This window comes from Labrus mixtus, chromosome 1 (genome assembly GCF_963584025.1).
Source record: "Labrus mixtus chromosome 1, fLabMix1.1, whole genome shotgun sequence".
Lineage (NCBI taxonomy): Eukaryota > Metazoa > Chordata > Actinopteri > Labriformes > Labridae > Labrus > Labrus mixtus.
The window spans coordinates 21,282,876-21,308,164 of record NC_083612.1 but is presented as its reverse complement, the minus strand read 5'-3'; the positions used below and the strand labels follow the sequence as shown (position 1 = coordinate 21,308,164).

At 40.7% G+C, this 25,289-nt stretch overlaps 2 protein-coding genes across 2 annotated transcripts; one reads left to right on the top strand and one right to left on the bottom strand.

The window, feature by feature from the left end:
• Window positions 1-1,254: 1,254 nt before the first annotated feature.
• LOC132974283 (polycystin-1-like protein 2) lies at window positions 1,255-22,097 on the bottom strand. The gene is given in 40 exon segments (XM_061038221.1): window positions 1,255-1,413; window positions 1,522-1,653; window positions 1,738-1,839; window positions 1,942-2,152; window positions 2,623-2,783; window positions 2,872-2,999; window positions 3,074-3,207; window positions 3,853-4,183; window positions 4,423-4,608; window positions 4,695-4,835; window positions 4,920-5,016; window positions 5,533-6,005; window positions 6,522-6,738; window positions 6,836-7,065; window positions 7,383-7,582; window positions 7,705-7,851; window positions 7,940-8,118; window positions 8,206-8,307; window positions 8,883-9,409; window positions 11,197-11,422; window positions 11,508-11,636; window positions 12,164-12,284; window positions 12,370-12,494; window positions 12,588-12,746; window positions 13,234-13,371; window positions 13,453-13,632; window positions 13,840-13,982; window positions 14,409-14,621; window positions 14,771-14,912; window positions 14,989-15,100; window positions 15,286-15,484; window positions 18,160-18,301; window positions 18,384-18,511; window positions 18,611-19,021; window positions 19,115-19,344; window positions 19,473-19,620; window positions 19,922-20,032; window positions 20,643-20,831; window positions 20,926-21,084; window positions 21,776-22,097. Coding segments are annotated over 40 exon segments (7,569 nt in total). The 3' UTR covers window positions 1,255-1,269.
• Window positions 22,098-23,427: 1,330 nt separating this feature from the next.
• On the top strand, window positions 23,428-24,617 carry bola3 (bolA family member 3). Its single transcript, XM_061038206.1, has 4 exons — window positions 23,428-23,585; window positions 23,681-23,804; window positions 24,048-24,136; window positions 24,304-24,617. The coding sequence occupies exons 1-4, from the start codon at window positions 23,517-23,519 to the stop codon at window positions 24,364-24,366; spliced, it is 345 nt and encodes a 114-aa protein (XP_060894189.1). The 5' UTR covers window positions 23,428-23,516; the 3' UTR covers window positions 24,367-24,617.
• The last annotated feature ends 672 nt before the right edge of the window (window positions 24,618-25,289 follow it).

Genomic DNA, 25,289 nt, shown 5'->3' with positions numbered 1-25,289 from the left:
AGCTAGAATTTGCTAAACACTTTTGTGCTCTAGTTTTATGCAATAGATAAACAACACCGAACAAGTTAAGGTCACTTTGAGCTTGTAAGGTTTTCCTTGTTGATCAACAGTAGGCTCTTGACGCCGGACCCAACACCAGTGTATTCCTGAGTCATAGTACCTGTAATTATCATTAACCTTAACAGTTACAGACCTTTAGTTATCAATATATCTTTCTGTTACAGGTCATGCACTTCCATACCAAAATATACAGAAAACACCTTTGCCCTACAAAGTAAATGGGTGAGTTTAGCACTTACGGTAAAACAACAAACAATCAAACAAGTGTAACATAACTATTGGGTTTTAGGTATATGCCACAAAAAATACTTAATGGTATTTTTTCTTATCACAAATGACTTAAAATTATTTGATCGAAATGATATTGCTTTGTGGTAGTAACAACTAACCAAGAAGATTACTTTAATTTCCCATCTTTTGAATTGAACTGAATGTAAAATGAGTCATGTATTTTTCTTTAACTTTGTGCATCATTGAAAAATGTTTAACAGGCATTTTAGGACACCTGGCAATATATATTACACATGCGTATTTATGTTTATGGTTCACAGATCTCCTGTTCTCATTTCATATTCATATTTGCTATCACTATAAACAGATGATATCATGTTGAATGTGATAACACCCAAATGTAGTTGCCTCATATGCCTTAAGAACTGTAGTATCGTTACACAGTAGACTTAAAACGTTCCTTTTTGATCAAGCTTATAGAGGCCAGCTCTTATGCTGCTATAGGCTTAGAGTACCTGAGGAACTGGCATCTTGAGCTCCCATCTCTCCCTCCCTCTCTCTACATTCACATCATATTACTGCATGTCACTATCTGTAAATCTTAGTTAGTAACCACATGTTTTCCTGGGAGCTTGTGAGCTCTCATGTCTTGTGGGTTCCTCAGGATTGTTGGTGGGGACGGCCTGCTGCTATGGAATACTTATTGAACTTTATAAAACACAAATCTTGAACATATGCAAATGAAGTCACAGAAACACATATTTATTTGTTAAATAAAATAAACTGCAGCCAAAAGACTTACAAACAGTAATAACTTTTTACTACAATAGCATTATAATGTACTTAAGTGGTAAAATAAAATTCTAATCATTTATAGATTTGCAAGGGCTTATATTCAGTGTAAAGCAATCACAAAGCAAGCTACGAAAAGCAAGATTTGAAGATTAGTGGAAGAATATTTTCGACCCAATCAATATTTCAAATACTTCCAGAGGAAATTGTTGAGAGTCCATTATTTGACCCCTCAGTTTGGCCTTCATCACCTTGTTTCTTACTTTTTACTCCAAACAAACTGCAGATTTTCATCAGCATCAGGTCCACAATTTCTTCCTCCTCTGATGGCTGCAAGAAACACAAAAACAAAATCTAAATTAAATGGGCTGTTACTGCCATGCTTATCACACTTATCCAGAACTATAAGACATTTAAGACACCACTTGGGTGAGTTACCTTGTGATGTTTCTGCTCTTGACTGAATGCCACCAGAATGACAGAGATGAAGAGATTCAGCACAACAAAGGTCATGAACACAATGCAGGAGCCGATGAGGAAGGCGCCCAGCACTGGATTGTAATTCAGAACCTGATGAAAAGGAGGGAGGTCATACACTGTGAGAAAGAACAGCCATTTTTTTCTGCTGTGGTTTTATTACAGTCTATTACAAACCTCTTCATAGTTAAAGATGCCTAGCTGCAGGCTGACCATGGTCAATCCAGCATCCAGCAGAGTCCGATAGGAGTACAGCTTCCAGCCATACAACAGGTTAGACTGAAATGCATAAGGGTCATCTCTGTGTTATTAACACTCTTTTGAATGGGTTCTATTTGACAAACTGCATCAGGTTGATGTATAATGTGGGAAACTGCTCACAGCGATGGAGTAGGCCAAGAACATAATGGTCATGACCACCAGGAAGCCTGAAATATCAGTCCAGGCTCGCTGCAGCGTGGCCGTGATCATGTGCAGCTTCGGGTTCAGTCTCAGCAGGTGCCACAGTTTGACTGTAGCTAACAAGACCAAGAAGGCAATCAGATACCCCAGCACTGCATCAGCCTTGGCTGTCTCATGGAAACTGGCGTATCTGAAGACAGAGAATTAGAGAACAGAGCCTTGTTGTAATCCATTGAAAGAGGTTTTGATTCAAGTGAGAAGATTATAGTTGTCCTATACACATGCACAAAACCCCAGAACATTTCCCGAACTTTCCCCGACTTTAACCTGACTTTTGCCTGCCAGCCCCCTGGTAAAGAGTCCATGTGAAGTCAGAGGGAGTCGGCCTCCAGAAACCCCCAAACCCATCTAACAGGGAAAACATCTCCATGTGGGAGAAAAAAGTAACTCTGGAGGATTTCAGTGGCAGGCTGTACCGAATTTGTTTATTAAATTTTGTGTTTTACACATTTTCAGCAGTTAGTGTGTGAAAACAGCTCTAGTAAAACTTTCTAATAAAGTCAGTTTAAAGGTCCTGTGAGAAACTTTCAGGTTGTGTCGAATGTGGTGTCCCCTGTGGACAGAGAGGTATGATTGATCTCTTTGCTGAGAGCTACTTACTGATCTTTGTGGTTCTGGTAGTACTCGATGTTCTGCATTCCGAGTACAGTCCTCTTGATGAAGACAGACATCGCGCTCCAGCTGAGAATGATGATCCCCAGCTCGAGCAGGTTCCACTTACTCTTAAAATAAGCCCACCTGTGCTGCTTCATCAGCTTTCCCTGTCAGATGGAGAGTATTTAGTGTGCGATGATCTTGGATGCAACTTCATTCTTATTACCAGTAATTTAAAATGCCATTGAATCATACCTGGACAAACATGTAATACATGACGAAGAGGAAGTAAATGACTTCAGAGGCCATGACAAAGATGTGAAGGCCGCCAGTGGACTGGTAAAGACGCACATTCTGTAGCTCGCTGCGAAACTGGAAAGCTCCTAAGGGAAAGCAAAAGTTAAAGACAGAGTGTGCAGCTCTAAAACAATAGCTGAGCATGAACTACAGACTGTACCTGTAGCTGTGGTCTCCAGCAGCAGGGTGACAATGCAGAAGAGGTTAACATTAGCATTGTACACAGTGAACTCCACAAAGATGGCTTGGGTGTATACGTCAAACCAGGTGTTATCATAAAGGTACTGAAGGGATCTACAAAGAGAAAAAAAACAGAGTGAAAAAAAAAATCGATTAAGAAATGTTTGACCGTAAAACACTTAAGAACATCTGTGTTGAGAGACATGATGACGGCAATGATGTTCAATATATACTGAATGTAGTGGTGTGAAACTGTCATTGCTACACTCTTTGAAACCTGAACGTTAGTCAAAGAGTTATTGTTGGATTTGAACTCTTCATTAAAGACGAATGACCAACCAGAGACTGTAGGAGCTCATGTCCTCCAGCTCCTATAAGTATGGAGAATGACAGTCCTTCTGAGAGTGCTACACAGAGAGGGGCACATTGCAGCAGCCTTTTTGCCCCCTCACTTGTGTTTTAAGGTGAATTTAAGTTTGGCTTTTTCCGTGTGTCTATACTAAGGGTAAAACTAACAGGTATTATAAACATTGAATGATTGATTTGTTTTGATTTCACTTTAAATGTCAGGAAGCGTTCAAGGGTGTTTGTTGTTTTACTTAAATGTTGTCAAAATTGGGTATCAAACACTTCTGTCTAATACAAATTCATAAGTCATAAGTCCATTACCTAAATTGTTGTTGATCATTCTGATTACTTAACTTTGTATCATTCACTTGGGTTTATATTGGTGGGTACTTAATGCATTTCAAGTCCTACCTGCTGGAGTTTTGTAAATCAGGCCCCAAATCCATCACAAACCCTCCTCCTCTGTAGAGCCTCACACTGCCCCAGATGGGTAAGGCCCTCAGTTTGCCCTGAGACTGGTACGTCCATGGGCTCTGAAGGTTCAGAGAAGAGTTATCCTGCACGGCGCTGCTCCAGCCTGGACTGTAGGAGCCCATGTCCTCCAGCTCCCATGAGTATGGAGCGTGGCAGTCCTTATTAGACTGCTGCATAGAGAGGGGCACATTGCAGGAGCCTTTTTGCACCCTCAGCTGGCGGAGGCGAGCGTTCCCAACAAGCTTGGAGTTTCCATCTGTGATGAATCCTACGATAAGACACGGAAGTTGAAAGGAGAGATACTTTAATTGCCATGCAGTTGAAATAAATTGTAGTTTTACAAACAGTGGGTTGTGCTACATTTTTTGTGCCTTTTAAAAATAATAATGACGCAGATGGAATGATGTTTCCTGTGTTTTGAAAAGGCAACAAAGAATTGGACATGTTAAAAGGGGGTTCATGCAAAGCAGTCATGCGCGACATTTAACAACGTCACAACATACCGACCTGGGTACTCGCCAAACAGGCTGCTCAGCAGAGTTGTGTTTGCCCAGTCGAACACATCCTGAATGCTCATGCTGTCTGAGATGCCTTTGCTGAAGCTCTGTCGAACGTGTTGGGTCAGAAAATAGGCGTTTGGGTCCCTCTGCCCGTACGCCACCAAGAGAAGCATCCACATGAAGCCCATGTAGGCTGCATCACAAACAAATATCATGCATCAGCATCTCAAACTGTTACAATACATCCTGTGTCGTTATGTATCAAAGTGATGCTCCTACTTAGAATCTCTTTTATTAGGGCGAAGACTCTCTGCTCTTTTATCATGTTGTTTCTCATCCTCTCGATGTCAGTGGGAGGCGGTGGCTGATAGAAACTGCATGTACTGTCTCTTCTGGCTGCACGGACCATGTCTGGATCATCTGAAGGAGGCATGCAGAACACATGTGTTTTTTCTCTCTATGCAAAAATATACATTAAAAGTTCAAACTGGAAAAAAAAAATACCTGTGTTTCTCAGACTGTCATCTATCTGAGGCTCTCCATACTCCTCCTGATCAACTTTTTTCAGAACAAGAGCGAAGAAAGCAGCAAAACCAAGAACCTAAGAAAGAAGAGTTTCAGACATCAAAACTAATACATTCTAAATGTGTATGGAGGAAAAAGAAAGCATGTTTATGGTGCTGTAAAATAAATTTGTGTTTAACTGAATCAAAATAAAATGATGATTATATATTCATTAATTTGGCCCTCAAAATATATTTTATCAGCCACTTTATTATTCTAGCTTTTTCCATTTTTTATGCATTTCTTGTTCTTTTATTTAAGTCAATGAATCTTATCTTATGAGGTTTATTTTGTTTCATGTTAAGTATCATTATTTTAGAATAAGTTCGGTTTATTGTTGAGAGAGTTTAAATGACTTGTCATTGCACTTAACTCATGGACTGTATGCATCAACTTAATAAAAAAATCCAGTTTCAAGCATGTCAGAGGATTTTTGTCAGTTCTCATAAATACAGTTACACATCATTACACAAAGACAATTCTGGATATTAGTTAGAAAATCATTTGCAGTGCTGCCAATGTTATGTCTGTGCATTCTAACCATGACCCTCACCTTCAGTGGCTGAGTGATGAAGAGGCTCTCAAAGAAGGAGACCAGCATGGAGATTAGCCAGCTTATAGAGCGCTCTTTCCCGTACGTCAGCCCGTACATCATGGTGAAGTATCCCGACACACAGCTGGTTGCAATCACAAGCGTCCAGCCAACAAACACAAACCACCATGGCAGCCCTCCCTGACAGCACTTCTTGCTGGACCCTCCCGCAATGCTCTCTTCTGGACTCGGACTGCGGTCCAGCTGGTCTCCTTCCAGGCTGGATGAGGGGAGGTGGTACTCCAGGAGACCCTTCATTCCCTGGACTTGCTGCATGGCCCGATTGTAGCTGTCTGGATTTGGAAACCGAGACGGTCCCAACAAACCCAGCTCCTTCTCAACATGACGTAGCTGCCTGTACAGGTACCTGGTGTTGGTGCTCTTCTTCTGAGCATCATCTGAGGTCTTCTCTGGGCTGCTGCATCCTCGGGTTTCTGTGCACAAAAATCTGCATCAGTCACATAGGATTCCACCTCACAATGCTGACATTATAACAAAGAAACAACTGCTAAAATGTAACCTCCTAATTCAGGAATTCAGTTTTACTATAGAATCATTTACTGTTCTCTAAGCTGGATTTCTCATTGAGGTTGATGTATTTTTATTTTGTCTTTCAGGAAACATTCGTACTTTGTATGAGAAACAGGGAATTACCATCCTATAACGAAAGATTTTTTTCAAATAATGAAGGATAAATGAATTGATTATTTTTATATCTGTGAACCAAAAATAAATTGAATCAAGTCAGACACATGGCAAAAAAAAATATGCTAAGGAAAACTGACAGTATATATAAAATAATTATTAATAGGTGTGTTACAACATTTCTATAGACTTTATTTCTACAATATCTGATCCACTTATTCTATTAGTCCTCTAAAAAGGATAGGCCAAGAAAAATCTGAAACACAAGATATTAGGAGCGTTGTAAAGGTTTACTTGCTTTTTACCTTGCAGATTAACGGCACCTAAACTGAGGATCATGGAGCGATCGCTTTTGGAGGCGTCAGTGTAAAAGTCTCCGGCCGCCCGGTTCTGCTGTCTGATAATGTTCTCCACCAAAGACAGCAGAGTGTTGATGTCCACCTGCTGACCGGGCCGGAGCTGCAGGTCAGGCAGCGGACTCTTCATGGCCTTTGAGAGAGACTGAGCAATCCTCTTTATGTCCTAATGCAGAAACCGCATCAAGCACGTCAGTCAGAATGCAGAAGCGAAGCGTTGTCTTCATTTTCCACGTCATTGATCTGGATATTTGTTTCCTCACCTTGATGACAGTGTCCGGTGTGATGTCCTTCGGCTCTTTCTGAGGAGAATAGGTCTGTGACGGAGAGACACGACCAGTCTTGGCCTGTTTGGATGCGTCTGTTTTGGCGGGTGTCTTCTCTCGGGGACGAGTGTTTCTGAAGATGCTCACAATAAGGAGATTGATGGGAAACATGATGATCGAACTTTGAATTCCAATCATAACTTGTTGCCACGTGAACTCGATGTGACCTACAAAATAAGTTGAAAGAAATTCAAATACAAGAGTACACATAAAACGATAAACAACCAACCATAAAATCCTAAGTACGTTTACCTCTGTCATACATTTTCTGCCTCAGGTCATCGCCATGAGATTAAGTATAAACCAAATCGAAATTCTTGTTAGCGGTTGAGGTTTCAAAAAGCAGGTTGGTGCTGAGAATCTGGAATAATCAAATCTTTTCTGTCATAGCTCTTTTGAGGTTTTAAAAAAGTATTCCATTGAAAAGATTTTACATTTTAATGATGTTGACTCTGAAGACATTTGAAAACTCTTTATTTCCTACCAAGGTCCATTGTCTGCTCAGAGGGGTCAGTGGGGATACCCCAAAACATGATGCTGGTCAGCATGGTGCACAGCAGCAGGGAAAAGCAGCAAGAGACTCGCTGCACACGAGTGAAAGTGCTGCAGGGGGGCCGACTGATCACAGAGAACCAAATGTGGCCGTCACGGAAATCCTTTGCGGTCTTCATAAAGAACAGGTTACTAGAAGTATCGAGAAAAACGAAACCAGAAATTCAAGAAGAATAAACATATAATTAACATAATACATAAGTATGTCAAATCCCTTGGTAACGTGTTGTAACCTGTTTAATTGCTGCTCTTACCTAAACCTCTTCAAATCCATCTCTGTTGCTACTGGGAAGACTTTGTCAAGAGTGCACTCTCCAACGTCTATAGCCAGCCAGGAGTTACACAGGAAGTGCCATTTCTGACCGCTCTCCAGATCCTGCACCATGACTTTGTTGACATACCTGCTCATAAATAAGACAATTATCTTCTGTACTTAAAGCATCACAACAATCTGGTGGTTTCATCCCGTCTTGACTTTTAACGCCATACCACGCAGGATGTGCTCCCGAGTTGTCGTGCCACATTCTGATGCTCTGCAGATCCCCGAGGGAGAAGTGAGTGGTCATCAGAAACATGTCCACCCCGCACCTCTCAAACACGGGCTTCTCAGGGTCTGTCAGGTGGTGGGGCTCACTCTCTCCCTCCGTGCCCTGCAGAGTTATCGTCACCTACAACAAAAAAAGGTACATCAAGATTTAAAGAGTGAGTCAGAACCATAAATGTAATTTTTGGACTTTCTAGCAGGAATCACTAACCTGAGAGGAGGTGGATGCACCATGACGATGCCCTGTGCTCAAATTCAGCAAATAACGGTACTCAGCCAAGGGGTCATTATCTTCAAGCACTGTTATCTTCACCTGCAAGTGATAATAAAGAAACTGTTTCCAAGATTTCTTTTTTGATCTGGTAAATGAATGGCCTGAAGTAAATGTTACATAACTAAGTGTCAAATGTAAAAAAAAAATAAAACAATGAAAAGCATTTAATCACAGACCATGCATGTTGTAATATTTACACTAAATGATCTCTCTCACACTTAACAAAAAAGTGAAAAAAAATACCGGTTGTTTAAAGTTCTGGAGTTTAAATGTCACGTTTTGTTCTCGAAGGAAATTCATACAAATACTGATACTGTACGTATTTTTTTTGTCAGTAATAAAAGAGAAATGATTGAACTTCCTTAAATATTGTACTACTAATAAAACATATAATCTGAAAATTAAAATGGTTCCATTGTCAGGGCAAACATAACATTACTTCTAATATGAAATAGTAGGTCTTAAATGCAGATTTCTTAAATGTTAAATTCTGCTGATACTAAATAGATTTTAAATGACATGTGAGTAGCAAAGTCTGAATGACACATCATAAAGGGTCTTGCGTTTCTAATCCACATTATTGTTTGGCAAATAAATACGTCAGTGATAATGACCTTGGCTGAGTCCTGAATGTCTTTCCTGCGTGCCCACACAACCACCAGAAGATAAGCAGCAAAGATGGCGCCCACGAAACAAACCACCACAGGATTGTTAGTGAATGTTGCGAAAAGTTCTGCAGTGCGTGACACGTCCACCAAGTTGGGCATGACAAAGAAAGAGCTGCCAAAGAAAGTTAAGTGGTTACAGAGGCACTGAGTCACCAGTGGGCTTGTGAGCGGTCCGACCTGTACAAAAGAAAAAGATAAGAAAAGTAGCCCAGTCAGACTTCTTTTTTTTTTTTTTTAAAGAAGTATTGATGCAACCGCTCTGGATGATTTTGTTTAACTTACCCTGCAACCATCTTCACTCCAAGTGGATCCAGTTTCATTCCAGTATTTACACTGGGCAGCAATGGAAACCACACTGACTGTAGCATTGAGGGATTTGACCCCTGGCTCCACAATGGGCTTCATGACGAGGTAGTGCACTCCAACATCTGCTGTTCTGTCTTTGGGACTCAGCACCCAGGTATATTTCTCCTCTGAGGTAAAATCAGACAAACATTAATATGCAGGCTTACATGTGTGTAACTAGCCACCCTTATCATTTTGATAAAAATGGTTATGTTGTTCCAGCGTCTTCTTGACACTGTCACACATTCACATAGCAGTTTTATAGCCAGACTCTTGAAGAACCAGGGATGTGATCCACACAACATTATGAGCTAATTGTTCCTGTGAGACAATTTTTCCTTTTTTATGACAAGCACACAGACTGTGACACGAAAACCTTTAACCCAAAAAAAGAGTTAAAATTCAAAAGGAAACTACACTAACAATGGATATATATGCAGAGATTTCTGCATGTGATCATCATGCAGTTTCTGCAGTATGACAATCCTAGAGGTAATGAAAAAGATACTTGAAGTGATACATATTTATCAATCCTGGAGAACTAATGTAAAACAGTCTATTTCCCCTCCCCTGAGTGTAGTTTAAATGTCACGTTTTGTTCTCGAAGGAAATTCATACAAATACTGATACTGTACGTATTTTTTTTGTCAGTAATAAAAGAGAAATGATTGAACTTCCTTAAATATTGTACTACTAATAAAACATATAATCTGAAAATTAAAATGGTTCCATTGTCAGGGCAAACATAACATTACTTCTAACATGAAATAGTAGGTCTTAAATGCAGATTTCTTAAATGTTAAATTCTGCTGATACTAAATAGATTTTAAATGACATGTGAGTAGCAAAGTCTGAATGACACATCATAAAGGGTCTTGCGTTTCTAATCCACATTATTGTTTGGCAAATAAATACTTCAGTGATAATGACCTTGGCTATAATGACCCTCAGCTTTCAGCCATTATATAAATGCAACATCCAGTTAATCTGGTAGTTATGCTGTGATAGGCTCAGACTGCACACTGAGCTCCTATCTCTCCCTGTCACTCCCTTTCTCTCTATCTGTATGTATCCATATTATATTACTGCATGTCTTTAACTTTAAATCCTCGTGTATGATTGAAGTTACAAACCTTAAATCTTCCTGAGAGTTCCTGAGTTCTCTTGTCTTGTAGGTTATGTTGGACAGTTGTTGTGGACAGCCTGCTGCTTTAAGCATGCCTGACTCAAACTGCTACAACTATTAATATCACTCTCACATATACAATCCTTATTATACATGTTAAGTGTGAATATGAGAGCTTCTTGACTCCAAATCTTATAAGCTATAACTAAAATAATTAGTACTATTGTCATTATATATATATATATATTTTTTTACATTTATTTTTGGGCTTTTCGTGCCTTTAATGGAGAGATAGGACAGTGGATAGAGATGGAAATCAGGGAGAGAGAGAGAGTGGGGAATGACATGCGGGAAAGGAACCACAGGTCGAATTCAAAGCTGGGCCACCTGCTTGGAGGACCAAAGCTTCATATTGACTGATCAGGGGATGGACATACTTTGCTATTCCTGCTAATACCAATCATACTGTTACCATGACTACTCAATGTGCAGCCATAATTCTGTTTTTATTTGTTGTTGTTGTTTCTCTGTTTGTTCATCTTTTTCCATGTCTCTTCCTGCCATCCCCCAAAAATGTCAGCAGATGACTGTACAACGTGTGTCTGGTTCTGCTCAAAGTTTCTACCTGTTAAAAGGCTGCTTATTGTTGTCACTGTTACTTGCTAAATGTTGCAAAGTGCTTTGCTCATTATGGTGGACTTATGATGGGTCTCTGTAAATAATATGACGAGGCCTGTGATAACATGTTATGTGTGCAGAACAACTAAAGACCGATTGATTTAAACTTACCTTCTTTGGAATTCTCAAGAGGCATACGAGTCTTGGCAACATAATTCTCATCATTTGGATAATCTTTGTACCCCAGGAATAGCAGGAAGGAAATGTCTTCAGACGGCTCCATTTTCAGCACCAGTGTTACATCCGGCGATGGGACGTCAATTATTAATGTGCTGAAATTGGCAAGGTCTAGGACTGTGCTGTTCTCCTGCCCGACATCAAGCCTCGGCAAGAGAATCTGACAGGGTAGAGCAGATGTTGTTGAGAACAGCCTGCAATCTTCATCAAAAAGTGGCTCGACATTTTTATGAAGCAAATATTACCTCAATCTCTTCAGGTAAGTTCTTTACAGGAATGACAGAGCCGTTCAATCTGGTCAGAGAGACCGATCCTACAGTCCCTGTGATGTTTTCCTCCTTCCAGGAATATGGATTTGTCTCAAAACTCATCATCTAGGCAGAAGTACATTTCATAACTGTACATATTATGCCAAAGTTTCTTATTCAATCATTCTCTCCTCTGTAGTCTACTGATGATTCTAAAAATAACATTTCACATAGAACCACACCATCATGCAGGATGCAATTGACAATAATGTATGAATTATATTGGAATGAAGAGTATGAATCAGGTGATGTTGAATGTTTTGCTGTCGTCGGTTTGGGGAAACATAATGGAGAGGGTTAGGTTTGAATTTATGGGAACTCCGGAAGAGGTGTGGTCCTATTACTGATATATAACATAATTGATGACCAGAGATAGTGCAGGCTGATAAGTGACAGATCATCAAAAGAGCAAATTGTATCAACAAGTTTGCTATTGTTTTTATTGACATTTCATGGTTGTTACACAATAAGTAACATTTTACATAATGCTTGCTAAATCTGAGTTTGTAAAGTAGAACACACTAATAGGGACACTATAATGTTAAGCATCATGCAGCTAAGCATTTATTTCCTCCGATGCTGTACAGACTTACCCTGACATCCACTGGCTCATCTGGAGAGACAATATGAGCAGGCAGCGTTGGGAAAGAAAATCTGGAGGAGCTGTTTTTCTGGACATTAATATCCTGCATTTGCATCTTTCCTGGAGACACTCTACAGGAAGCAGAATAAGAAAATGATCTTAACAGCAAACCCTGATTAATCCCATGTAAAGGTTCCAGCATCAGACGTCTCTTACCTGTTGACATACACACTGATGTGTCCAGTATCAATGATGGCAGGTTCTCCATTCAGCTTCCTATTATTCAGCATAGCACTCTGAACGTTGTTTATCCCAGTAAGAAGAAAATCTGAGACTTTTTTCTGGGGGAAAACACAATTTATGTTGTTGGGTATAGACAACAGTGAACTGAGGGAAAACACATTTATCAACATTAGTGATGGTTTTGTACTCACATTTGATGAAACATTCAAAATATTACTGGCTGCTTCAACTATGGGTGTAGCTGCTTGCAAAACCTCTCCATCATCATCATCCTCATCACTGATGTCCTGATTAACACTGATCATGTTGAGGGAGGAGCTGAGGTCAACTAGCAATGACCCTGCTTCTTCCTAGAGATGGAGGGAGGAAATCAAAAAAGTGGTGTTTGTACAACTTTCAAAAGAGCTGATGAACATAAAAAAAAATTGCCCTATGGGGACAAATAATGTTGAAGTTGAATATGCACAAAACTAACAACAACACATTGGGAGTTACTTTTAAATGGCCTGTTGTTCGTGTCGCTGCCTTTTTCAAAAGCTTTTCATGTTGTTGTTGTTCTTACATGTCGTTAAAAGCTCTTTTGCACTCTCTGTTTTTTCCATTAACATAAAATGTTATACACCTCTTCATAAACCAAAGATATCATGAGTCTAACACTGTTATTTATTGACATTTACATTTTGTGTATATTTGTCAGTATTGCTCTTGTCTATTTATAAACTCTCTGCACTACATGTTCATGCATTATTCCATAAAAAAGGTTCATTTTTGTATTTTCTTTTAAATGTGCAACTCTTTGATTTATTAATATTGCTATATTGATATTCTGTACTGTACTTGAGCATTAACACTGAGCTCGTCTGGGCGCTGGGTGAGACCAGCCACAGCTCTGGCCGTCACTTGCACGCCCTGAGTCGTGTTGCTGGGTGAGTCCAGCAGAACTGTGGTCATTTTGGTCAACATTTTCTCTCTGAGCTGAAAGAGAAGGAAGCGCTGATTAACAACACGTTTCTCTCCAATCATCCACAACACAAGTTGTAACAGTCATACTGTTACCTTCCTCCTCGCATCCTTCTGCTCTTGGATGGGCTCTGTATTCAGCATGTCAGATACTGAGGTAAACATTTGTCCCAGTGCCTCACCAGAGAGCAGACCCTGCTGCTCCAACTGACTCACAGAGTCCTCCACTGCAGATGTGAGAGCCTCCACAGAGGAGCTGGATCTGCTCGTCAGTACCTACATGTATAGGATCAATAACAGTCACTCTGAATCATACTATTTCCTTGTCATTGACAGGTTCTTCTTAATTTCTCTCAACCTCTTTATTTCTCCTATAGAGGCCTGATTACAAGAATCAACTGAATGTTTGTCAGTACTTTGAGTCCAAGACAAATTTCCCCAAGTGGACAGTAAAGTGCATCATATCATATCAAGATGACAAACCTGAGTGGAGATGGTTGTTGTGGCTTTCTCGTTTTCATTTTGCATGGTCACAACAACAGACAAACTGTAATTGTTGTTTTTGTCCCCGAGAGGCAGGAAAACAGATTTCACCTCGTTTGTATTACTGCAGCGCAGAGGTTCGCCTTTAAGACAAGAGAGACAATTATTTATCTGTGAACAGGTATAATAAAAATCTAATCACTGAAATTATTCTTAAGCACAATTTATTTTAGCACAAGACAATATTCAAAGGTTACACTGTCTTCCTTATGATAATGAATGTTAAAATAGACTCCAAGTGAACCTAAGAATGTATTTATTTGTAAGAGTGAAGGTCAAACGTTGTTTTTTTAAATGGGATTCTCCAGAAGAATGAAATCGCCTATTAACACCATTTATGTGCAATAAGTCTATATTAGATGTTAAATACACGTCTGTATTTCAACTGTAACGACTTGATCTGTCTATTTTTAGTGAGTCGAACTGATTCATCATCATCCAGCTCCCTTTGTTACTTTCTTTCTCCTGTTTATCTACGTTTCTAAAAGGTATTATTATTAAAGTCTCACCTGTGTCTGTTTTGAAGCAATAGAAACACCCCTTAGAGCAGAAAGTGTTTGTTTTACAGCTTATGTCAAAAGCATCCAGCACTGTTCCTGAAGGTGGAGAGATGCTACAAGAGAGGGTGGTGGGGTCTGCAGGTGCATCACTTGTTGCTGGTTCAGTTGGATCAGGACCTGGAATTGGTAGAGTGAACTTGACAAAGCCTGGATCCTTCTTGCCTGTGAAATAAACAAATACAATGTTTTGTGATTTGTTTTGTCTTCTTCTTAAACAGTAAGAGGTCAAACTGTATTCATCTTAGAAAAAAAAGAAAAGCACCATTTTAAAAAATACTAAACTACATTAAGACTTTGTGATGAAAACCCACCATAAGCAATCACACTGATGTTCTGCACAGCGTCCCTTGAAATCTTCAGATATTTGCTGTGTACAACATATTCAGTATTGCCATCCTGCTTCTCTACAGGAGGCTTTGTTCCTGCTTCAGAGTAGCATTTTTTGAGGACACCCTTGGAATAATAAGTCATCAGTTAATAACTGTTTCAGAAATTGACTGTTAAAGTTAAAGTGCTGTTCCAGACTCACACGCAAAGGTTCAGGGTCCTCAATATACCAAGCTACGTCTGGGCAAGTTGCTGTGCAGCTCAGTCTAAGCCTTATGTGGTCCTTTGTGTTAATTGAAGCACAATTATCACAACTGCAAGAAAAAAAAGGAAATATATACCTATGACCTATGTGATATTATTAAATCTTTATTGCAGTTTCTTTACCAGTATGTGGGCCAAATCCAACATGTTTAGAGTTAGCATGGTTACCTTTTCTTTTAAGAAGCATGTGAAACTTTGAAGAACATCCCCCTCCCCCCCTTTCTGTCGCTTTTACCTGATGGTTACATCTGTGAATTTCTTTGGAGTGACTGTTACACAAGCTGAAGTTGAAGCAAGGTCAACCCACTCCCTGAACCAGGCTGGTCTCTTCACAGTTGAAACATATTTAAAAACATCAAAGGGATCTGGAAGGCAATCTTTTTGGATGATGTGAGTTTCTTCTTTAGTTTTGTTTCTGCATTTGCAATTTCCTTCTGCATAAAAAAAAAACATAGACATCTTAGAATTAGCAATTCAACAATAAAAAGATTACACACAGACATTACACAAAGACTAATATCATGAAACACTTCATTTTATGCCATCCATCCATCCATTTTCTTCCGCTTATCCGAGGTCGGGTCGCGGTGGTAGCAGACACAGTAAGTCAACCCAGACTTCCCTCTCCCCAGCAACGTTTTTCAGCTCCTCCTGGGGGATTCCGAGGTGTTCCCAGGCTAGACAGGATATATAATCCCTCCAGTGCATTGTGGGTCTGCCCCGGGGTCTCCTCCCAGTTGGTCATGCCTGTAAAACCAGGTGTCCAGGAGGCATCCTTAACAGATGCCCAAACCACCTCAACTGGCTCCTTTCGATGCGGAGGAGCAGCGGCTCTACTCCGAGCTCCCCCCGGATGTCCGAGCTCCTCATCCTATCTCTAAGGCTGAGCCCAGCCACCCTCCGGAGGAAGCTCATTTCGGCCGCTTGTATCCGCGATCTCATTCTTTCGGTCGCTACCCATAGCTCATGACCATAGGTGAGGGTTGGAACGTAGATTGACCGGTAAATGGAGAGCTTTGCCTTCTGGCTCAGCTCCCTCTTCGCCACAACGGTCCGGCACAACGCCTGCATTACTGCTGACGCCGAGCCAATCCGTCTGTCAATCTCACGCTCCATCCCCATCCTCGGACTTGGAGGTGCTGACCCTCATCCCAGCCGCTTCGCACTCGGCTGCAAACCGCCCCAATGCCTGCTGGAGATCCCAGCTTGAGGAAGCCAACAAAACCACGTCATCTGCAAAAAGCAGAGACAAGATTTTGAGGTCCCCAAACTGGAAACCCTCCTCCCCCCAGCTGCTCCTTCAGATCCTGTCCATGAAGATCACAAACAGGACCGGTGACAAGGGGCAACCCTGGCGGAGGCCGACACGCACTGGGAACGTGTCTGACTTTGTGCCGAGGATGCGGACACAGCACCCACTTTGGTCATACAGGGACCGGATGGCTCGTACCAATGGGCCCGGGGCCCCATATTCCCGCAGTACCCCCCACATGATCCCCCGAGGGACACGGTCAAAAGCCTTCTCCAAATCCACAAAACACATTTAGACTGGATGAGCAAATTCCCATGCTCCCCAAAGAAGCCCTGCGAGGGTAAAGCTGGTCCACTGTCCCACGGCCGGGACGGAATCCACATCCACAGGTAGACAATCGGCCGGAGCCTCCTTTCCAGCACCCTAGAGTAAGCTTTCCCCGGAAGGCTGAGAAGTGTGATACCCCGATAATTGGAGCACACCCTCCGGTCCCCCTTTTTAAAAATGGGAACCACCACACCGGACTGCCACTCCACAGGCACTGTCCCAGATTTCCACGCGACATTGAAAAGGCGTGTCAGCCAAGACAGCCCAACAATGTCCAGAGCCTTTAGCATCTCAGGGTGAATCTCATCCACTCCTCTTCAGAGGACTTGTTGTCTGGGTTCAGGAGTTCCTCAAAGTATTTCTTCCACCGCCCAACAATGTCCCCAGTTCGGGTTAGCAGTTCTCCACCCCTGCTGATAACAGCCTGGGGCAAGCCGTGCTTTCCCTTCCTGAGCCGTCGGACGGTTTGCCAGAACCTCCTTGAGGCCAACCGAAAGTCCTTCTCCAAAGCCTCCCCGAACTCCTCCCACACCCGGGTTTTTGTGGTGCCCCGGTTTCCCTCTTCCGGGCGAGGTGGCTTGCTTCAATGTATGCCGCTTCATAGGAGTATTTGTTGGACCGCTCTTAGTCTGGCCCCTCCCCTGGGACCACTTTGCCTTTGGGAGACCCTACCAGGGGCTAGTGCCCCCGACAACACAGCTCCCGGGTTCACTGGGACACTCAAACTCCTCCACCACGTTAAGGTGGCGATTCTTGGAGGAAACTTCATGTGATATTTATATATATATGCAAGGCATGGAGAGAATAGTAAGAACTCAAAGCAGCCAGAAACACACTTCCGTTCCAAAATTAGACAAGAAAACAATTGAATCAACATCTGTTTGACACTGTAAGTTCAGCTCAAGTTGTTTTTGACCTGTAAACATCAAATCCAGCTTAAACAAATCTAGAGAAGCCACTATCCTAGTTTTTGTTGGTCAAAAACTAAGGCTGATAATGTTTTTTAATTAAAAACTGATTATGCTAGGATAACTGAAAGGCTGACACCAGTTCTGCTGTACTGAAAGTAAAAGTTGGACATTGCTATGGATAAATTGACATGCTCATCTTTCATAAACTGTGATCAGATGAGGAAACTATATCCAGCTGTGTGAAAAAGATATAAGCATCCATTCAGCCTGAGACATTACAGAGAGATGTAATTTGTGTGGTAATTCAGTCGGTACAGACATAGACATATGGCTGGAAAGACACACTTTATATCAAAGGATCCAAAACCTGGATACTGCTGAAAATTTGTTTAGAAGCAGCTAAAAAAATCATGTTTGCCATGGCGAATGCACTATTTTTATCCTGAGCATGATTCCAATCAGTATAAGTTAAAACAGGGCACCAAGTGTACATAAAAGGCCCTCAGAGTCACAATAGTGATAGTGTTTAACTGTGTTCACTGACCATAATAACCTGAATAACTAAATTCTAACTAAATCTCATTTCAATTCTCAGTGGTCCATTAATTGCTGTACTTACTACATTTCCATTCAAATGTGAGTCCTTTTCTTGGTAATGATTCAGTTCCAGTTACGCTCAGTGTGACACTCTGAGTGTAGTCAACCACAGAGTCTGGAGTCACAATCACTTTCAATTCATTAGATTCCTCGACACTTTGATTCTGTAGGTGAAAACATAGTCATTGTGCTGGAAAAGACACAGACAGCTACTGTATACATGTTTGAAGCTAATCTGCTACGTACGCTGTCTTCATGCTCATCTGATGAAAAGTCAGACCAATTCTGGCAAGCCTGAAGTATGTTCTCCAAGTCCACGTCCACATCAAAGGTGGAAAGAGCATTCATGGCTTTTACATTTACCTTCAACAATCCTTTGAAACAAAACCATTTTGTGTTTAGGAGTATTAAGCATATGTATTACACTCTGACTGTCTTTATTCTATATACAGTACAGCTTCAACTTCAAGTACCTTCAAGTGTGCTAGAGAATGTGAAAGATTGTAAGCTAGCATTTAGCATATCCCTGGTCTCGGAGATGTTGTCCTTAGCTCCAGTCAGAGTGAAGAGCAGTTCTGCAGGAGCTCCTCGCTCCAATGAAACACCCACAATGAGATCAGTAGAGTCAGGACACTTATCTTCCTCTGATATCACCGAGGCCTTCAGGCCTTCAACAGGCTCCAGCAGACACAGCTCCAGATGGGAGGACACAGTGTGGGCTGTGACATTGTTTGAGGCAGTCAGAGTCAGGTTGTGGCAGCCATGTCCGAGCCTCGTAACCACATTTTGGCTCAGGGTAATGTTGTGTGGTATGATCCCTCTGTCCACAGATAAGTTTGCAACCACGTGGTCTTTATGTTGAATTTTGTAAGAAACATTAGTACCTATTTACACAAAAAAATAAAGTTATAGTTATTTAGTTATATATTTTTATTTATTTATTCTTTTTATCCCCTGCAGTGTGAAAACTCACTCACCAGCCTCTACAACAACCTGGATCTGAACAGGTCGACCATGCAGCACATTGCATTTAGAGCCATCTGTTGACATATTCCTGCTATTGCACTTTATGACACCAAAATCTCCAATGCGCTCCTGAATGGTGATGGCTTTCTGAGCTGTAACGTGCCAGTCACTGGTGTTGCACTCCACACCGACCATGAAAACACCTGGCTGACTGTATTTGTGCATAACATTGCTCTCCATCCTGCGAGAAATTAAATTAAAAGGTTTATGAGTCTTAAATAAGAAAATCAATCAATCAATCAATCAATCTGTCTGTCTGTCTGTCTGCCTGTCTGTCTGTCTTATTAAACACAAGGTCATCATTCTCACTGCTCTGGGCTGTATGGATCGATTATATGGCCGTCTCCAGCGTTCACTGTGCATGTGAGGTTTCCCTGATAAGGTTGAAGGAGCCACTTCACAGTGAAGGTGACATCATCAAAGACGGCCGCTAGCTTGCTCATCGACAGGTGGATTCCTGAGAGGGAAATGAACATTAGTTTGAAACTTTGCTTCAGTATTGTTAAACACTTAAATAATGCATCCTTCTCTTATAATGAAGTTGATATCATTTCACTCAGTACAGTACAGTAGTGAGGCAAACATTTGACTAACAACTTTGTTTTGGAAACAAGACACAGACTACAATGTACCTATATGCATACAACTAAAGTTATATTGATTTGTACATGTAATAATAATGATATATAGTCATTTGTCAGTGAGAAAACATCTGTGGATGTTTAGAATGGAAGTAAAGGACAAAATGTGCATCTAACCATCTTTGCAGTTGTACTCCACAGAGAGGTAACTCCTCAGCATAGGACATGGTTCACCAAAAGCGCTCAGATCAACTGGAGCCTGGCAAGCCTGCAGTCCATGGCAATGAGCTGGATTTGAAGGACAAAAACATAAAATACAAATTTGCAGATTATATGGATTAATTAGGAGGCTGAAAAAATATTGTTAAAGTGCGTTTAAAATGGATGGAACTGTTTAGATATCATTCTATTGGGCTTAACTATTCTTCCTGATGGTTCAATATCTCTATAATGAGGCTTTATCTTTCAACTATTTGATTTATTATGATAAACTAAGGAGAAACATTTCCTTAGTTATTTCACGATCCAGCATAATTCAAGACTTCATCTATGTGAGTATAGATTTCAACCACAGCCCATCTACAGTATACAGCCTCTAGCAGGGGATTTCTCAGTCTTTTCAGAAAATGTACTCCTTAAAAAGGGCAACGTTTCTTTTATTATTTCAAACATTTATTTAACAAAAGCATCATTTGTGGTCATTTTAGTATTTTTCTTTCTGTCCATGAAAGCAGCTCTAATAAAGTCAGTTGTTAAAACAAAATGTCCATCATTCTTACCAGAGAACCAGGGGGCAGGTTAAGTCAATAATATTTTCAAGTAAATAAAGACTAAACAGACCTGTTAAACATCCTTTTTGTTTAAACATACAACCGGCTTGTTGTAGAATAGTTGATACCTGAAACAGAATCTGTCACATCGATCCAGCTGCACTCCTCCTGGGATGATGTGGGTGTGCCCGTGAGTTTGGAACGACAGTAATGGATGGTTTTTCGACCGTAGAAGCTGTCAACTATCTCTATAACCTGACCAGAACCACACTGCAGTGTTGCATTTTGGCCATCACACGCAATTGATTTCCCAGATTCTGGAGGGGAAAAAAACATCAATCATAGAAGGGGATCAAGCACAACATAGGTTCATTGTAATTATTTTATTTATTGAGGGAACAGAGTGCATACCAAACTGGCAAATGAAGTTAAGTTCCTGACTACAGTTCCCCGCTGCTTCCCATTGGAAGCTTGAGTGTTTCAGGATGTGTCCGCAGGCTGCCTGAGCATTTGGCATGTTCACCCAGTTACTGTAGCTGACATCTGAGCCATCAAGCCATGCAAGGGAACCTGGGGGAGAGCAGTAGAATTAGAAATGTCTCGTCTGAATCATTTTATACAAGCAAAGATGTAAGAACAACAACTGTTACATAAAACACTGTCATTCTCTATGAGGATGAACTCCAGGATGTAATTCACAAATCATAAACAACAAAACAATAGATTTAGCTGGTGAAAAGGTGAAAGAACAATAAAGACGCATTCCCTATCAAGGGAATAACACACATTTGTAAATCAGGCTACTTGACAGCTGGGCTATTGAAGTACAAATGAATGACGGATATCTCCCACCAGCACCTGCTGCTGGAGGGAGATATCCAGTTGTGCCAGTTCTTAGTAAACAAACATTTTACACGTCTATACAATGGACATCCAAGCCGCCTACTAAGATAGCAGCTGAGGGGATTATCTTTATTTCTGACCTACTTCACTCTAATATTCATTTAGTTAAATAGTTTTATTGTTAACAGATAAATCAAAGTCATTGTTCATATATGTGCAGCAGAGTACTTAAAATATTTGTTGCTAATATGAAAGGTTAAAGTGACATTTACAGTCTACTCTGAATGACTTTTAACACCTTTTGCACACTTTTATTACATCTGGCACTAATTACATCTGGCACTTAGCACGTAATAAATGAAAACTATTAGCGGCCATGCAGTGTCCTATCTGGTTACCCTGTCCCTGTGCCTCTCACCCTCAGTGGCGGCAGTGTCCAGGGTGAGGTTTGGAGCTGCAGGGGCCAGCCCGAGCCACCAGTCCTTCTCCTGCTCCAGGTGCTTCTGAAGGAACTGCTGGATTTCATCATTCAGAATGAAGGCTAGGTGTCCTCCGCCTCGCTCACACCATCCCTGGGCACTGAGGAAGGATCGCTGCAGACCCACAAACTCGTAGCACGAGCCGTCGAAACCTTCCTGGTTTTCTGGGCAGGAGAGGCCCTTTGCTTCCTCATCAGCATAACAAGTCCAGCTGAGGAAGAGAACCATCAGAGTCAGTGTGAGGTACGAGGTGCTTTCCATCTCTACAACTGTTCAGACGCTCTGCTAACCTGCTGTCTTAAAGGGTAGTGATGTCAGCAACCATGACACCAGTCAGCTCTACGGGTTCAATTCTGACATTAGGGTGGCCTCCTCGCTGGCTGTGTGGCTTTGTGTTGGGGCCATAATTTTTGTGCACAAACAAAGCTCAGGCCTGGTGTGAAAGGCAATAAAGCCCACTGTCAACAGCCACTAATTGCTTCTCTGCCTCCATTTATGCAGGGGTCCAAAAGCTGCAGAGTGAGATAAGCCTTTTAATTCATACCGTCCTTCCATGGAAATGTCAATCTGTACTTTAAAAAAGAGGCTTTGACTGTCCTGTTGTTCTGTTATTGGACAGACTTTTATAGAAGATTAAACTGTTAAACAAATATCAAGTTTAAAAAAAGGTAACCTTTAATTACACGAGAATTACGCCCCTTACTTGACACAATAAAAAAAAAATCTTCACATTTTATTACAATGAGGAATTCTGCTGTTTTACAGGATTGAAAGACTTCAAACCTTGGCAGACATTTTTACTTGTGATAGTTGTCCGAAGTTGCAAATATCATAATAATGATTGCATGTCATCAATGCCAACTCAATGGTGGCCTTACTGGTACATTGAAATAATAAAACAATAACACAGTACAGTACATGAACAGAGAGATTAAACATCTCTCTCTTTAATATCCCTATGTATAGTCTGTGTAGTCAGAGTCCAATACTGTATATCATTTATATTAAATATGTTTTCCTTAATGTTTTGTATTGGTGTACACATAGACTGTAAATGAGACAGTTTTACCAGAATGTCCACAGCCTACACGACGCTGTGTTTGGGTCAAATCATATTAAACATGAAAAAATTAATCGAATTTGAATACCATTCCAATACTAATTACACATTTCTGTGTAAATCAGGTTTGTTGTATTAAGTCATTATAACTATTTTTTGTTGCTAACTTTTTATCTTGTGCCAGGAGCATATTGTGAAAATAATATTAATATTTACAGCAGGGGTGGGCAACTGGCGGCCCGGGGGCCACATGCGGACCCCATCAACCCTCAATGTGGCCCTCAGGTCAATTTTGACATATCAATTAATTGGGAACATGAAGAAAACATGACAAAATCGGCCATGAAATCATGAAAACCAGAAATATGTCCATAATAATATTTGATCACTGGTATATGTTGAGTTAAATTTGAGACATAATTGATTTCAATCGTTTTAAATGAATGAGAGTTAAATGAATGTGGCCCTTGCTGTTGCCCATCCCTGATTTACAGTCTTTTGGCCAGGAGTCGAGCAGCACCCGGATGTGTGACGTCATATATGTGCGACGGAGCTGTTTGAGGACATGACTTGTTATTAAACGACCGGTGTGGATTTTGTATTTTCAGTGTGTTTCCACAATGTTCGCTTTCAGACGGAGCTTGACCAGCGCTGTCATCTCTGCTCTTCGGGTTTCCCGCACCGATCAAGTAAATACACGTGTTTTGTTTAGGGTCAATCTTTCACAGCTGTTAGACTTCATGTAACAACAACAACGACAACACACTCGTTTCTGTGTCCTCAGGCTGCTGTGTCCGGCAGTGTGCAGAGATGTCTGTCCACACAAACGGACGGAGAGGTCCGCATCGCGACGATACTGAAGGAGAAGTTTCCGTCAGCCTCTTCGCTGAAAGTTGTGGATATCTCAGGTAAAATCAAGTCAGTAACCAGCTTCATGGAGTTTAAAGATCACCTTTAATGATCCCCTGATGTTGACTTACTGGACTGGACTCTCTCTTTTTTTTTTATTACTTGTGTGTTTGTGGCTGTTCCAGTCCAGTCCAGTGGTTGTATTCCAGATGTTCAGTGCTTCTGATACAGCCATCATAGTAATAATTAAACCAGATGATGACATGCTCCTGAAAATGACATCGGGTCTATGCTGTGTTCAGGTGGTTGTGGGGCCATGTATGAGATCCACATCGAGTCCAGTGAGTTCAAAGGAAAAAGGACTATTCAGCAGCACCAGTTAGTAAATCAGGTAAATTTAAAATACATCGTGTGCTCAGTACCTCGTCTTGCTTGTGATAGTTTTCAGATAATCCCCTCAAATATTGTGTAATACTTAAGAAGCAATTGTGGGTGTTTATACTGCGTGTGTTGTTTTTAAGAAATATTCTCACCAGCTGTTGTGTTTTTCCTCCACAGGCACTCAAGGAAGAGATTCAAGGAATGCATGGACTACGAATATTTACTGATGTTCCAAAATAATTGAGGGTCATTTGACTGTTTTCCAAAAACCTTTTTCCTGTGTTCACCCTATGAATGTAAACTTTTAAAGAGGATATTGTGTAGTTCATGTTTTCTATTATAATTGTGTCAGTGGTAAAAGACATAAGGGCTTTGACTCTGCCAGTTACCATTAACAGTGTGAAATGTGTAAGAAGTGTATTTTTTCAACTAGCGAGATATATGCTCCTCTTGAGATAATATATTAAATGAAGGCTAAAGTACGCACAAAATGACTTGTTAGAAAGACCATTTCTTCACAGGGTTTATAATGATGCTGGGGAAGTTGTAAGCAGTCGTGGATGTAATAAAGACAACCATCACATATCAAGAACAAATGCTACAGACTCTAGTTATAAATTGTAAAAGAAATCTTAACGCAGGACATTAAAATGTTTTATCACAATATATGTGTTAATGTCCCATATAACTTTACTGATTTTAAATTGATTACTAGCCATTGGATAGAACATGGACCTTGAAATCATGCTATCCTATGCCTTTAAAATGCAAATAGCAATAGAAGCACCGGCTTTCTCCCACACACTTTTGTGAATAAGAAAAAAAAAAAGTAAAGGGCTCATCTCTAGATTTTTCAGATTGCGAAAACAAAGCTCCACTGTCATAACATCTTTCTGCTAATACCTAACAGTGTATACTGTATCAGTGTTCCAGTGTGTGATTTCACACTGCTTTATGTGTGTAGCAGAAGCATGTCGTGTAACAAACAACAGGGGTACTATTTACACACACACACACTCAGGCATGCACACATACACAAAGCTGTTCTTCCCTGCCTGGCTCTGCTACCCTGTATGAAGTATAACTTCACTGTAAAAAAAATCACAAAGCAGAAAATCATATTTTACAAACTGAAATCAGCAAATGTTATATCTTTATAATAA

Coding starts and splice junctions, on each gene's coding strand:
- bola3 (XM_061038206.1), top strand. CDS start 23,517: ATGTTCGCTTTCAGACGGAGCTTGACCAGCGCTGTCATCTCTGCTCTT. Junction 23,586..23,680: donor GGGTTTCCCGCACCGATCAA/GTAAATACACGT, acceptor CTGTGTCCTCAG/GCTGCTGTGTCCGGCAGTGT. Junction 24,137..24,303: donor AGCACCAGTTAGTAAATCAG/GTAAATTTAAAA, acceptor TTTCCTCCACAG/GCACTCAAGGAAGAGATTCA.